General features: G+C 41.2%; 1 protein-coding gene across 3 annotated transcripts in view; it reads left to right on the plus strand.

The window, feature by feature from the left end:
* Nucleotides 1-3,550: 3,550 nt before the first annotated feature.
* The window catches only part of zswim5 (zinc finger, SWIM-type containing 5), a 57,262-nt gene continuing 44,330 nt past the window's right edge, over nucleotides 3,551-16,482 (plus strand). For 2 of the 3 annotated variants that reach the window (XM_014140442.3, XM_014140444.3), the window contains exon 1: nucleotides 3,551-4,104. In XM_014140442.3, the coding sequence (XP_013995917.1) occupies nucleotides 3,606-4,104 (499 nt within the window). In that variant the 5' untranslated portion in view covers nucleotides 3,551-3,605. The remainder of the gene's footprint in view (nucleotides 4,105-16,482) is intronic. The other variant, XM_014140443.3, reaches the window with a different exon arrangement.

The raw sequence follows: 16,482 nt of genomic DNA on the forward strand, positions 1-16,482 counted from the left end.
TAGGGAGGAGAGGAGCTGCTATCGCCTGACGACAGACATTGAGTTGCTAATCATCCTCATGCCAATCTCCTTTACATTTTTTGTTGTTGTTGTAAAAGTCGTACCTCTCTCTTCACAAAGAGGCCTGTCTGATTCTGATCCCTCTCACCCTTGAGATGCATTTTTATATTTTTAAGGTTTGAAAAGGATCTCAAGGACATCTATGCTCTTCATCACTGATGAAGAATAATACCTCGACTTTCACAGTTTTATGTAAAATATTTATGAGAAAGGCTGGCTGAAAAATTCAATGGGTGAAAATCCAGAATTGTATCATATTTATTTTTCATGTACACAGACTGACAAAAAAAGGTGTTTGACTGAAAGTAAAACAACTGTAAATTCATGATTCCCTATTCACCTAGTTAGTCCTGGGTGACTAAAATGACGATTTTAAAAAGTACAAAAATAAGTATATCATTGTGACAGGCCAAGGCAATGTTATGAATCTCCCAAACACACACAGTTTGTGAATTCCCGTTGTATGAATTATTCATAACAATGTTAATTGGAGCAAATACCACTCAGTCACTCAGTCTGGGTTTAATCGAGCATTGATAATGTTTGTCACTGTCTCTAAATGAGGACTGCATGATTGATCAGAGACACTGGCTGATTTAAACTTCATTACTGGAGATAATATGTATACTTATTCAGGGCTTTCTGATTATGTACCATGCTTATTTTTTACCAGTGTTTTCAGTTTTCAAAGAAAAGAGTGCACAAGACGTAGTCCTAAATGATCTGTGTATTAGTCTGCTAAAGAGGTTTTAGACTACATACTGTAGGTTATTTTTTACATTGGTAGTTACTCACGCCACATACGGTATTGACTATAATGTGCCAGTTGTATATACAATATGAGTATTTTACATACGGTGCATTCAGAAAGTATTCAGACCCCTTCACTTTTTTTCCACATTTTGTTACATTACAGCCTTATTCTAAAATGTATTCAATATTCATTTTCACTAATCAATCTGGACACAATACCCCATAAAGACAAAGCAAAAAAATATATATGTACTTACATATATAAAAAAAATACCTTATTTACATTAGTATTCAGACCCTTTGATGAGACTCGAAATTGAGCTCAGGTGCATCCTGTTTCCATTGATCATCCTTGAGATGTTTCTACAACTTGATTGGAGTCCACCTGTGGTAAATTCAATTAATTGGACATGATTTGGAAAGGCACACACCTGTCTATATAAGGCCCCACAGTTGACAGTGCATGTCAGAGCAAAAACCAAGTTATAAGGTCGAAGGAATTGTTTGTAGACCGCCGACACAGGATTGTGTCGAGGCACAGATCTGGGGAAGGGTACCAAAATAATTATGCAGCATTGCAGGTCCCCAAGAACACAGTGGCATCTGTCATTTTTAAATGGAAAAAGTTTGGAACCACCAAGACTCTTCCTAGAGCTGGCTGCCTGGCCAAACTGAGCAATCGGGCATTGGTCAGGGACGTGACCAACAACCTGATGGTCACTCTGACAGAGCTCCAGAGTTCCTCTGTGGAGATGGGAGAACCTTCCAGAAGAACAACCATCTCTGCAGCACTCCATCAATCAGGCCTTTATGGTAGAGTGGCCACTCCTCAGTAAAAGGCACATGATAGCCCGCTTGGGAGTTTGCCAGAAGGTACCTAAAGGACTCTCAGACCATGAGAAACAAGATTCTCTGGTCTGATGAAACCAAGATTGAACTCTTTGGCCTGAATGCCAAGCGTCACGTCTGGAGGAAACCTGGCACCATCCCTACAGTGATGCATGGTGGTGGCAGCATCATGCTGTGGGGATGTTTTTCAGCGGCAGGGACTGGGAGACTAGTCAGGTGTCAAGGGAAAGATGAACGGAGCAAAGTACAGAGAGATCCTTGATGAAAACCAGCTCCAGAGCACTCAGGACCTCAGACTGGGGTGAAGGTTCATCTTCCAACAGGACAACGACCCTAAATACACAGCCAAGACAATACAGGAGTGGCTTTAGGACAAGTCTCTGATTGTCCTTGAGTGGTCCAGCCAGAGCTCGGACTTGAACCCGATCGAACATCTCTGGAGAGACCTAAAAATAGCTGTGCAGCGACGCTCCCCATCCAACCTGCAGAGAAAAATGGGTGAAACTCCCCAAATACATTTGTGCCAAGCTTGTAGCGTCATACCCAAAAAGACTTGAGGCTGTAATCGTTATCAAAGGTGCTTCAACAAAGTACTGAGTAAAGGGTCTGAATACTTATGTAAATGTTATATTTCATTTTTTTTGTCATATCCTGTTTTTGCTTTTTCATTATGGGGTATTGTGTGTAGATTGATGAAGGGGGAAAAAAACAATTTCATTAATTTTTGAGTAAAGCTGTAACGTAACAAAATGTGGAAAAAGGGAAGGGGTCTGAACACTTTTCAAATGTACTGTATCTTGGTGAATATTATTATTGATATTATTTAATTCATTCAAATGTTTGAATATATGTCGTCTACTCAGTCCTGGCATATTTGTAAATGTTTGTGAATACGGTCTGTCAATTCACCAGATCTGACACCTAATGTGTATTCTGAGGATATATATTTGCTGCATTGGAAACAATGACATTTATTCTCCAAGTAAATGGTGTAAATTTGATTTGCAATTCAGTGCTTGTAATACATCTCAAAGAAAGATACTTATTAGTTAAATAGGTCTATGTAGCATAGGCAGGGATTACTGGAGGGAAGAGATTTCACTACTTGGATGTGTTCATTTTATTTCCATAATGTCACGTTTATTTCAAAACATTCTTTATGATTTATTGGACACTAATGTGGTTATTTTGGTTGTTATTCCTAATCTGAATATATAGACCAAGGTTGAAGTTGAGGTGAGCATGATGTGTCTGTCTTGTTGCAGACTACACACAGAGAGATTATACACCAACCAAACCAACCACAGTCAGAGTGTCAGTTTACTGTTGAGAGTTAGAAAAGTATAAATACACAGGGTGCAAGTTCAGAATTTGCTAGTGCATCAGCAGTTGTCCAGTTGTTATGTTAGTCACCCAATTAGCGAATGTCAGCTAATTATTTTAAATTGCTAGGTTAGGTAGTCTAGCCAGCTATCTAAATCTTGTAGTAGGCCTATTCATTATCAAATTACCAACCGGGCATACAGAGCATGTGCTCAGGGGCCCTAAACCTCCAGGGGGCCCCATTGCTTTTGTTAGTCACTCTCCAACAGATATCATATGAACATGGCATAAGTCATGGGAAAATGTGTAGAATTGCAGGAAATTAGCTTCAAAACTTTCTCACCATGGCAAAAATGATAGAATCTCGCCTAGGGCCCGCAGAAGGCTAGAGGCGGCACTCACACACACACACACACACACACACACACACACACACACACACACACTAAGAGGCCGGTAGCGGTGGCGCGTTGTCAGTGCAGTATCGCGATTGGGGAGTGTTTGTTATTGGTGGTGACGTATACACCCCCTCAACCCCACTCCCTCCTCTCCCGTTGTGCAGTGTCTCATTTGTGCAATTCTGAAGCTGGTCGTCTGTTCTCAGTGTTTATCTGGACGTCATGGCGGAGGGACGTGGAGAGCTACCGCCTCAGCCGCCACTTCATCTATCTTTACCCCCGGCCAGCAAGCGACCGTGCTTGCGCCCGGCTCCCCGAGGGCCTGGTCCGGGGCCTGGTCCGGGTTTTCCGAACTCTCGGTTTCGCTGCCCGGAATCTCTGTTGGATTGTGCCGCGAAGGCTGTAGCGGAGAAATGGGCCTTTGAGAGGGTGGAGGAGCGCTTCGAGCGGATCCCAGAGCCAGTACAGCGCCGTATAGTGTACTGGTCCTTTCCGAGGAACGAAAGGGAAATATGTATGTATTCATCGTTTCAATGCCGCGTCGCAGGCGAAGAGGGTCCGGCGGTGGGCACGGTGGCTCCCGCTGGATCCGGGTCTGTCCCCGGAGGGGTCGCCAATACGACGGCCGCCGCCGGGGCAGCGGGCACCGGAGATGGACTGCCTTTCCGCCGAGGCATACGGCTTTTGGAGACTGGTTGTGTGGAAAATGTCTTACAAGTCGGTAAGTGGAACAAACGCAGCACTTTGCCCTTGTCCCTCTTCTCCTCTTAAACGGCTTTTCACATGAATCTGTTCCAGCTAACTCGGTCAAGGAAGGGTAGGATGGCTTCTAGGAATTATAAGTTTTTCCATACAAACAAAACTATTGAAAACCTGGTCTATGTTGATGCAATTTTAGCATACGCCAATATTAATTTGGTTCGGATCGAATTAAGTGAGCAGAATGATCTACATTCGATTTGAAAAATCAGATGTCTGGCTAGGCTACTCTGTTTCAGTGGGAAGCAGGATACGTTGGTCTGTATCAGTTTAGCTGTTAATAAATTAAAGGTCTGTCAGTTGAGGAGCCTTTATTGTAGCCGTTTGTTCAAATGTGACACTGGCTTTACGCACACGAACTGAGACAAAGTATACTTTCCATAGCCTCAATATAGCGTTGAGTCGATTGAGCCGACCCAGCTATGTGTTGGCAACATTTAGCACTTTTTGTTCGTCGTCTAGGGCTACAGTATGGAAGGCTACGCTTTCCGTGCGCCGGACTGGCCGCTGAGGGGATCTAACACACGCGAATAAAATAGATCTCAATTAGTCCGTTTTACATTTTTATTATTTTACAACTCGATTGTGTCTTTTTGATAGATAAACGGTAGTTTGTGTTAGATAAAGGCGGTTATTCGGTATCTTATTATAATTAAGCCAACATAAGCCGCTTTGATCCAAATCCTATATCTTTTGTTTATTTGCTAGTTGGACAAGACAAAGGACTCGTATCCAATCTAGTATGGACATTTTTTTTGCAATGTTAACCAAGCATCGAACGCAAGTTTGGAAGTATTAAAATAGATCCGGATGCCTTACATTTTATAAAATCATATTAGTGCTGGGAAAATGTGTCTCGGGGTAGCTCCTCCGCTACACAATAGCTTTCCAGTTGAGATGATCAATATCGGTCTCGCATTTCCAATGCGATCACTGCAAAATAGCCACCACTGAGGGTTATTTTAGACCAAGGGACACTTCAGATGCTCCTCTCTCCAACGAAATATTGTTTTATTCATGCATCTGCCTCCATAAAATGTTAGACTTATCAAATCGTCATTATCTAAACCAATGGAGGGTTTGATTAACTTTTGTTTGGGGCTAGGAGCCAGATAAACATGTGGGTTTACACATCCCGACAACTGGAAACGGAATAGGCCTAGAACACGTTTTTATAGGTTACAGCGGAAGACTGGGTTATTGGCCTATGTGGAAATGCTTTGATTTCATATTGTTTCTGTACAATATTACTTGAAAATAATAAAGCACACCATATTAATATTATATTCTAAAAACATGATGATAAATCCCAAAGTTCAGTAAGGCGTAAGGAAATATGATAGCATGTGGAAATATAAAATCCACATGAATTATGCAGATATGTGTACGACAAGAGACAGCCAATTTGTGAACTCAAGTGATTTCGCTATGGAAATGTGTGGCTGAGTATGAAAAAACAACCAACATCAGCACAGTGGAGTCTGAGTTGTCCTTTGAAATATAGGCTATAATGTGCCTCAAAAGAGACACTTACCAGAGTTAGCCGTAAATAATGTATTTTCCCTCCGGGTCAATACAGGCCTGTGTTTACCTTTTTATGAGCAAAATGGAAAGCAGGTAAATGTTCACAGATGGGTCCCTGAGATTTCTATAAAGTAGAAATGAAATAGTTTTCTGCCATTTTTTTTTTGTGGATCTTGTCTCTCCAACCAAATATTTGTTTAAAAAAGAATACGGTACATTAACTTTGTTTACACCACCAAGCCTTTCTACGAAGTGCATACATTCCTATGGTATAAACCAGCTACAGATGAGGGTTGCTTGTGCCTTCAAAATATTTAGGATAGTTTTCTACTTGCTCTCTGTGACTGCCAGAACTAACCAGCTCCCTGTATCTTAACCATGCTGTGGGATTTTTTATTTAGAGGGTTCTGCCTGGTGCTCCAGGTCAGCCTCAGCCTGCAAAGCAGATGGGATGTTTATAAACTAACAGCTTATATGAAGCTGTGGAGAAACCCATGGAACATGCAGCCCGTTTATGTTCTACCTTTTTGTATACTCAGTGAGTCTAGATTCGACGACTGGCACTTCTTCCTTGCTTGTTTGATAGTTCAGACGGAGCATTCCTCTCCTAGTCATCCAAAACCCTGTTACCTGCCTTGAGACGTTTAGCCAACTGTCAGAACAGAACAGGAGCAGGCCTGTTGCTAGCTCTCTCTCTCTATTGCCTCATGTCTGGATGGGCCCACCACTTCTTTTCACCAGAATTGTAATTCACATGCTGCAACAGTAAGCCCAAAAGTCCTTACTCAGCGCTTTTTATTTGTGTCAATGGGGGCAAACTCATCTGCAGTCAGGACAGTTGGCATGCAGTGGCTCATAAATAAATTCAGTGTTTGGATTTTTGAAATTAATTAGTATAGGTGCGTAATCAGTTGAAGACAAGAATACCAGTTTGGCCCAGATATATGCCTTTGTCTGGTGTGCTTAACTGTAAAGTTCCTTATTGCATGTGAACTCATCACATTGCACATATTAGCCTGTGCTCATAATCTACTCAGGGCTTTAGTCATAATTAGAATAATCAAAGCTAGTTGTGTTTGTGTATAATCCCCCCATCCCCCACACATGCCCAGCAGTCTCCTCATCGCCAGGCAGAATCTTATAAAGTCCTCAGAGAGGTTCCAGCTTTGAGTCAGGCTTCAGGATTATTGGGTCATGCTTTGTTACCCAGCTGTAGAAAAAGCCCTTGTTCACAGAAGGGGGAGGAGGAGGGTCTGTGTGTGTGGTGGGGGAGATTGTTATAAACATGGTCCTCTCTCTACCTCACCACGTTGTTTCATAAAGCTGTAATAGGTCCCTCTCTTTGAAGCTTCACTGACTTCCACTAGAGACGAAGCCATGCTTATGCTGGATTATGCAATTTAGCTCTTGAGATTCCTGTGACAATGTTTGGGGGGGGGGGGGGGGGGGGGGGGGGGGGGTTCAAGTCATGTGGGGCTTCTGCTATGAAGAGAGGGTTTAAGGGTGGCGGGTAGCCTAGCGGTTAAGACTGTTGGGCCTGTTGGGTTTGAATCCCTGAGCAGACTAGGTGAAAAACAATCTGTCTGTGCCCTTGAGCAAGGCACTTAACCCTAATTGCTCCTGTAAGTCGCTCTGGATAAGGGTGTCTGCTAAATGACTAAAATGTAAGTAAAAGGAAGTGATTGAGTTCAGCCAGGTCCATTCCTAGTCATCGATGATGTACCTCAGCCATGAGTCAAACAGGAGTCACCCACCTCTTGTGTGGAAGGGTGCGGGCCTAGTACGATCATGCCTTTTTGTTTTTCCATCTTGGCATCTCATTTGTAATACCTGTATTGTGGAAGGCATTTTTGGGTGTTTTGGGGTTTCGTTAGAAATGACACATGGCAAAATAAGTTGCGTTTAAACTAGATGATGCCATGTTAATGCTGCGGGTAGACAGCTGTTTAAATGTCTGTTTCTCTCCTCTCATTCTGTTACATTTTGGCTCTTCTACTTCCCTATTACAAAATGAAAACGACCCATTTACTAATGACTAACCCATAGTGTCTAGTCTACATTATAAAATGGATATGTATAGTTAGTAAATCTGTGCATGTACTAATGGACTTTACTTAGGCTATCCATTATTTGTTTTTGATGCAGACCCCTTCTATTTCTTTTCGTGCCCTTACTGTAGGTTTTCCCAAACTCAAGTGAGTTTGGAGGTTGTTTCTTGGCTCGGTTTGAGGCAGATATTAATTTGTTGCTCCTCAATCATGTCACTACTCATAGTTAGCCCTATCCACCTCATTTTCAAATGTTGATATGGGACAGCCAAACAACAGAAGTGATGGATTCGACTTCCACTTTACTTCCCTACTGCAGCCCGCCGGTGGCAAACTTGCCTCAAGTTGCTAGAGTAAATTATTAGGAGGCAATTTATAGAGCATAAAAGTAAAGTAAACATGTATAAGTGTAACGATAAACTATAGGCTACATAGCCTAACTATAAAACGGTTGAGTATTAACACTAGAGGAGAGTTTATTGTTCTACAGTCCTACACCTGTCAATCAACCAGTGGTGTAAAGTACTTAAGTAAAAATACTTGAAAGTACAACTTATATAGGCCATCCAATGTATTCGGCGCATGTGACAAATAAAATTTGATTTGATTTAAGTCTTTTTTTGGGGGTATCTGTACTTTACTATTTGTATTTTTGAAAACGTTTACTTCTACTTCACCACATCCCTAAAAAAATGATGTACTTTTTACTCCATACATTTTCCCTGACACCCAAAAGTAGTCGTTAAAATTTGAATGCTTAGCAGGACAGAAAAGTTGTCTAATTCACACACTTATCAAGATAACATCCCTACTGCCTCTGATCTGGCAGACTCACTAAACACATGTTTCGTTTGTAAATTATGTCTAAGTGTTGGAGCGTGCCCCTGGCTATCTGTAAAAAAAATTATAATTATGCCATCTGGTTTGCTTTATATAAGGAATGTGAAATTATTTACACATACTTTTGATACTTTAGTATATTTAAAATCAAATACTTTTAGACTTGTACTCAAGTAGTATTTTACTGGGTTACTCACTTTTACTTGAGTGATTTTCTATTATGGTATCTTTACTTTTACTCAAGTATACTTTTTCCACCATTGCAATCATCTGATCAACATATGCTACTGCATGCTGCCTATTAATAAGGTGGTAACAAGTCCATTCGGTGTGTTTTTTGTCATATTGACAACTGATAATAATAGGCTACTTCAATGTACATGTAGGCCTAATGAAAAATAATATAGTAACTCGTATTTAAATGACGCCGTTTAGCCTGCACATATTTTACAGCATGTCAACATTGCCTCGTTGCTCAAATGGTTTGCAAGTGATTTCCATTTTTCTAATGGTTGTCAAGTCCTTTGGGTCTTGTTTTACTGTGCTCATCTCTCTGTCTGTCCTGTGCAACTATTTGCAAATTGCAATGAATCAGTAAAACAATGTCATCATAACCCGGCCAAAAGTGATCACACCAATGCACTTTCTCTCCTCAACTTTCCCCGACAGTTAATTTGCTGTAGGCCTGTTTTAAATTCAGCAAGAGCAAGTCTGCTCCACTATCAGGGCCGGCGTTATGGGCGGGGCCTGGCCCGCCCTACCGGACCTCCTTGCCCGTCCAAATAAATATAGAAATATCATTTATTTGACCGAGACGCATGCCGACAAAGATTCATCAATCTCAGATTTAAGCATCTAAGTGAGCGAAACAGTGTCCCTCTGTCTCAGTATGTGTAGACCACAGGAGGTTGGTGGCACCTGAATTCGGGAGGACAGGGTTGTGGTAATGGCTGGAGTGGTATAAGTGGAATGGTATCAAACACAATAAACATGGATTCCATGTGTTTGATGCCATTCCATTTCCTCCGCTCCAACCATTATGAGCTGTCCTCCCCTCCTCAGCCTCCACTGGTGTAGACCACGTATTGTATCTGATGCTGTCTGGACAAAAAGAGTATGGCATGTCATACTTTTTCTGGCCAGACAGCATCAGATACACGGGCCACTTATAGTAAGACAAAGGGGTGCTGTTTTGCTCTCCAGTTTCAGCAGAGAGGAAGAGACGAAGCGAGAGAACCCACTTTTGCCAAAATCGGTCTGAATAAGCACAATGCGTTTCTATGGGCATAAAATGCAGACCTAAGCTTGTCGCCTGCATTCTCGGCTTTGGAACAATGACTCACATTGTTAGGGAGGAGACATGATCACCTTATCATTATATACAGATCTTTGGTTTCAGGCACTTGCGAATAAAAAAGGAAAGTTGGCAGGTGAACAATGCACTGTTCGGATGCTGGCTTCCCCTATAGTATATTGATGTTTTGCCAAAATGTATATAATAATTACTTAATAAAATCATTCAAAATACATTACCAGAGAGTTTGACTTGGCCACAGAGGACCATTTAGCTTATTAAAAAAACATAGCTGTGGATTGTTTCAAATCACAACTGCATAGTCCTATGCCTACTTGTCAAGCCAGCTTTAGGGGCAACGCGTGTGGTAATAGGCCTAGTTGATTACTGAGTTGCGTCTGTCAGTAAAAAGCATTTAAAATGTGTGAAGATAATGTATCTGGAGTATTATTTAAAATGTTAAATTCGTGCACGCGCATGCGTGGTCCTGTGGAAAAAAACGGGTCTGCTTATAGAAATCAATACCCTTCCAACTGATTTTGTTCTGGCTCTGGCCACTATTGATTAGCCCTAGGCCTACATTTCTAGACAAGAAAATGATTCTTTCTACCTGGGCTACAACAACACAGTGCAATGAGAAATGTATTATTGTTAACAAGTGAGTACACAATTATTGTCTATAGGCTGTAAACTGCTAGCCTGGCTGACTCGCAACCCACGTGACTACACAGCGAGGCTGTTGTTAGCAAGACTAGTAAACTGCAGTGATATAGGCTAATTTGAATAAACGCTCAAACATCCTGTTTTGTTTCATGCCGAAATAACTGCATAGCCTACAGCCTAGGCCTGATTATGCAAGTATTTGGATCAGTTTGGGTCTATTCTCGATAGTTTAGTAGGTCCAGAAAGGTACATTAGCAGCCCACTCATGGTGTATTTTGTCAGGATGTAGCCTTTCAGTGTTAAGACAGGCAGCCTACTATAGGCTTCTCCTTTCCGACTCCCGGCCCGTTGTTAACTTCTTACATCTAGGGGTTCTGCTAGCGGAACCCCTCGCCAATATCAAATGGAAGAGCAAATACAAAACCTCAAATGCAATAATTTCAATTTTTCAAACATACGACTATTTTACACCATTTTAAAGATAAGACTCTCGTTAATCTAACCATATTGTCCGATTTCAAAAAGGCTTTACAGCGAAAGCAAAACATTAGATTATGTTAGGAGAGTACGTAGCCAAAAATATTCACACATCCATTTTCCAAGCAAGCATATATGTCACAAAAACCCAAAACACAGCTAAATGAAGCGCTATCCTTTGATCTTCATCAGATGACACTCCTAGGACATTATGTTATACAATACATGTATGTTTTGTTCAATCAAGTTCATATTTATATCAAAAAACACCTTTTTACATTGGCGTGTGATGTTCAGAACTAGTATTCCCACCGAAAACTTCCGGTGAATTTACTAAATTACTCATCATAAACGTTGACAAAATACATAACAATTATTTTAAGAATTATAGATACAGAACTCCTTTATGCAATCGCTATGTCAGATTTTAAAATAACTTTTCATCCGGCTGTGAAAATACTGCCCCCTATAGCGAAGAGGTTAATGCTGTAGCCTATTTTACATTCCGCAAGCAAGAGTGCATTTGTCCTCCAATAGACTCTCAGTGAATAAAATATGTGGAAATAAGTGTCCAACAAGCTTTTGTACTCTGTTTTTTACTGGGACTGCATAAGATTTAAGTGGAATAGCCTAGGTGGTGGAGAGGCCAGTTGTGTAATTGCGCAACAGAACAATGAAGACAGACAGACTCGAGACGTATAGCCTAACAGGCTGACTACACCGCTCGCGTTGCGTGCGCGTTGGAAAATAAATTAAGAAATCTATGTTATTCAATTATTGCACCCACACTGCTCGCGCGCGCCAACGAGCGTCTGTGTTGCCAAGGGCTAAAATAGAAATCAGTTCTATTTCTGACGCAGATCGCGCTGCAAGTCCTGTCTCTCCCATCTCTCATTGGTTTATAGAAGCAGGTACCCACGTGCCATCTCCTCATTGGTTATATCCACGTGGGTGACTGAAAGACGAACGAGGTCAGTGGCAGTAATGCAGCTAATTGATGAAAGTTGCCAATCGCAATATAAAGTCAGGAGAAGAAAAATCCTGGAAGGAAGAGAGATGACTAGAAACGATTCGGTTGACCGTTTTATGTGTGGATTAATTGGCAGAGTAGAGGACCTTGTGCATTTCAGGTAAAATAACAACTCAACGTTTATATCCCAGGACAAATTAGCTAGCAACAGCAAGCTAGCTAAATAGGACAAATTAGCTAGCAAGTGCAAGCTAACTAGCTAAATTGCCATACATTTTTAATGTTTTTCGACCTGTCCACAAATTAATATAATTGGTTCAGAGTTTGTTTTAATATTTTAACCTGCGCGTCGTGATCGCGTTTGGCGTGGGGGTACAAAATATATTTATGCATGATGGCGCATAAATAAGTAGAAGTTAGAAGCATATGCATATTAACCCATCCATTTATGAAGAGAATATATCTGTCAATTTACACTGTGAAAAAAATGTGAAAGTGACAAGATAGGCTACCTATGATTTCGTTATGTACGCTCCAGTCCCCGGGCACGCAGCTCGAAAAACTACCGTATTGATTCTGTTTTTTAGGGACAATAAATGTATCCTACCTATGCTACAACAACACAATATAATGCAGAATGTTATTGTTTTCAAGGGAGTACAAAACTCTTGTCTGTAAACCACAGGGAATGGCCTATGTCATTTGAATAACCGCTCATAAGCCCGGCGTTTTGAATGCATATTCATTTAGAAATAACTGCGTCTAGCCAGCCTGATTGGGCAGTCATTTGGATCAGTTATGATTCTTTTTATCGTCAATTTAGCCTACAAGGTCCAGGCACATTAGCAGGCCAGTAATATGGTTTATTTAGTCAGGATCTATCGGATAACAGAAACATGCTAATGCAGGGATTTCTAGTGGCACACATATGAATTATGACAATGTGAGTGTGCGGAGGAAGTGGTTATAAAAGCGTTCGAAAATCAGGCGGATATTTCTGAAGGTCTTTGTCTTAAGAGTGGTAACTCTCATTGTGGTCTTTGTATTCTAGGTCAAATATTACCTCAGAACCTATACAAGTTTTTAAAAAGGGACCACAAATTCTGCTCCGTCTCTCATCGCCCAGACAGATAATATTTATTCAAGACAATTAATTCCATGCCTGCAAGCCTTAAAGAAAATCAGTCAAACAGATCTTCTCTTCACACTTATTAGAACTCTCAGGTTTGAAGGGCACAGCCATTAAAATCCTTTTCTGTCTCTATCAAAGGAGAGAAATTAATTTGGTCAGGGGAAGGGAGCGGTGGGGCTTAAGTATGCAAAAGGATTAATCAGGGGAGAGTACAAAATGCTCCTTCTGATAAAGCAAGGTGAACACATACACACGCGCGCGCACACACACACACACACACACAGGCTCTATAGTTGCTAGGCCAACACAATGTTGCTGTAAAGTTGTGGGAATGTGTTATATAAGCTTTAGTGACTGACCCTGAGGACAGACCTTGTAAAGAGGAGCCATGCTGACTGACTGTATGTATAGCCATGCTTCTTCCGCTCATGTGCCACATGTATTCAGATCTAGTCCCCAGTTACTGTTGCTTGTTTTCATGTTTACACTGGAACAAGATGCTAACCAGCTACAGCACCATTCGCATTCCACCCCTCTCATCTAACATGTGTTGTCTGTAGGGGTTTCATAACAATGATTTACCTTGGGTTCGGTGCATTCTCAAATACTGAAAATCAATGTGACTTTGCCCCCTTTGTATTTGTTGCCTGCCTCCTGCCCAGCAATACCTTCTGATTGATTTGACTTTATCAGTAATACACACTGCTCAGCCCAGGTCCCACACTTTTACAGACCTGACTTGTGGAAGAATATGCTGCTTGTTCTACAGGGAGATAATGGGTTTATTCATTCCACTGTCTATCACTGATCTCTAGCTTCCACCATATTGATAGGTTTGGCCCAGTGGTAATGTTTAGCTTCCTCCTCCTCTCCGTTCCCTGGCTGGCGCCGAGGGCCCCATGCACATACCTGGTGGTGTGTCATGTGCGTCAGTCACTAACCGTTCTGCCTTTTATCCGTGTTTTATTGGAGCTAACAACTTTCCGTAGCACACACATACACTGTTCCCTGCTCAAACCCATAACACAGGGTCAAGGAGAATGACTGCAAAAGTTAGTTCCTATTGAAGTCATCATGCGTCAGTGTTGGGATATCCTGTTAGTCCTCACACCAGCAGGTATATATTATACAGTTGTTATCACAAGGTGCTGCTGCAATGTGACTTATTGTGGCCAGCTTGGAGATTATTATTACAGAGCTAATACTGATTGTTGGGGTGGGATTGGCGTCTGGCTTCTTTGTTTGGATTCCCCATGTCTTACTCATTGTTAGAAAAAAGGTTTGGACCAAATCGGATGTTAGGTACTATATTTATAGGAATCCTATAAATGTAAAATGATCGATTTGGGTGCAATACTTTAAACTTAATTTCTAAGAGATCAAATTTATATTTCAACAAAATAATGTTGCAAGAATGCTAATCTTATCTGTTCCTAACCACAGAAACAATTTCAGAACAATCTGAGATGGTGGGGGTCGAAATCCTCTTTCTTGTGCTTTTAGAGATGGAACGACTCTGAAAAGATTTGTCATGGGTCCTCGGATCCTGAAAAATTTCTACAGCTGCACCATTGAGAGCATGCATCACAGGTTGGTATGGCAACTGCTTGGCATGGCAACTGCTTGGCATCCAACCGCAAGGTGCTACAGAAGGTAATGCGGACAATCCAGAACATCACTGGGGCCAAGCTCCCTGCCATCCAGGACCTTTATACCTGGTTGTGACAGAGGAAAGCCCTGAAAATGGTCAAAGACTCCAGCCACCCAAGTCGTAAACTGTTATCGCTGCTACTGCATGTCAATCAGTACCGAGGCACCAAGTCTGGAACCAACAGGACCCTGAACAGCTTTTACCCCTAAGCCTTAAGACTGTTAAATAGTTAGTCTATCTATTTTGTTAACTATCTGCATTGAACCTTTTTGTACAACCTTTTTTTGACTCATCATGCTGCTGCTACTGTTTACTATCGGTCATTTTATTCCTAGCTATATGTTCACATCTACCACAATGATCTCATACCCCTGCACATTAACACGGTACTGGTACCCCTTGTATATAGCCATATTATCGTTACTTGGTTTACTTTTCTATTGTTTTGCTATTTTCTTTCTCTTTGCAATGTTGGGAAGGGTCCGTAAGCATTTCACTGTTAGTCTACACCTGCTGTTTACCAAGAATGTGAAAAATAAAATGTAATTTGATTTGAAATGCAAACGATCACCAGGGGTAATAAAAAGACCATGGAAAGAGAAGGCAAATCAGCCCAAGGAATGGAAAAAGTGGTTGGGATACACAAATTGAATAGAGAGTAGGGAGAGATCATCAATCAACCCATATCCTGGGCTACTAAAAGATTGTGTGAAGCCAAGCAAAAACTCCTCCGACTTCCCTTCTGTCAAAGTCTTCAAATTTAGAGAGAGTGGCATCGGCACTGGGATGTAACATAAAACTTGGAGAGGAGGAAATGCAGCCACAGAGCAACCAGCCTCTTCCATACAAGCCTTTTATCCAGCTGAGTTTTTGTGTGCTGGGAGTTGTGGCCAGTTCACATGGAAACTTAATTTTCTCCATCTGGACTGCGGGGAAGGCTAATGTGTTGATGAAGGGGTCAAATATCCTGCCAGAGGGTAGAAACAGGAGAAAGGGAGAGGCAAAGAAAGAATGAGAGCGAGGCCTCTGTGGCAGTCAGTTATGTGTGAAACATTATGCACATTTCTAATGGGGAGACTCAGATTGTTGTTAAGATGTTTTGGCTATGTAAAAATCCTCTCTTATACAGTAGATGCTCCTCTTTTTGCTTGCTGGTCAAGTGACCAGTCTGGCATTGATCAAATCAAATATAATTGTATTTGTCACAAGCGCCAAATACAACAGATGTAGACCTTACAGTGAAATGCTTACTTACAAGCCCTTAACCAACAATGCAGTTTAACGAAAAATAAGTGTTCGGTAAAAAATAAGCTGGAGGAAATAAAAATAACAAATTAAAGAGCAGCAGTAAAATAACAGTAGTGTGGCTATATACAGGGGGTACTGGTACAGAGTCAATGTGCAGGGGCACAGATTAGTCAAGGTAATATGTACAGTTGAAGTCGGAAATGTACATACACCTTAGCCAAATACATTTCAACTCACTTTTTCACAGTTGCTGACATTTAATCCTGGTAAAAATTCCCTGTTTTAGGTCAGTTATTTTAAGAATGTGAAATGTCAGAATAATAGTAGAGAGAGTGACTTATTTCAGCTTTTATTTCTTTCATCACATTCCCAATGGGTCAGAAGTTTACATACACTCAATTAGTATTTGGTAGCATTGCCTTTAAATTGTTGAACTTGGGTCAAATGTTTTGGATAGCCTCCCACAAGCTTCCCATAATAAGTGGGGTGAATT

This window comes from Salmo salar, chromosome 14 (genome assembly GCF_965601325.2).
Source record: "Salmo salar chromosome 14, fSalSal1, whole genome shotgun sequence".
Classification (NCBI taxonomy): domain Eukaryota; kingdom Metazoa; phylum Chordata; class Actinopteri; order Salmoniformes; family Salmonidae; genus Salmo; species Salmo salar.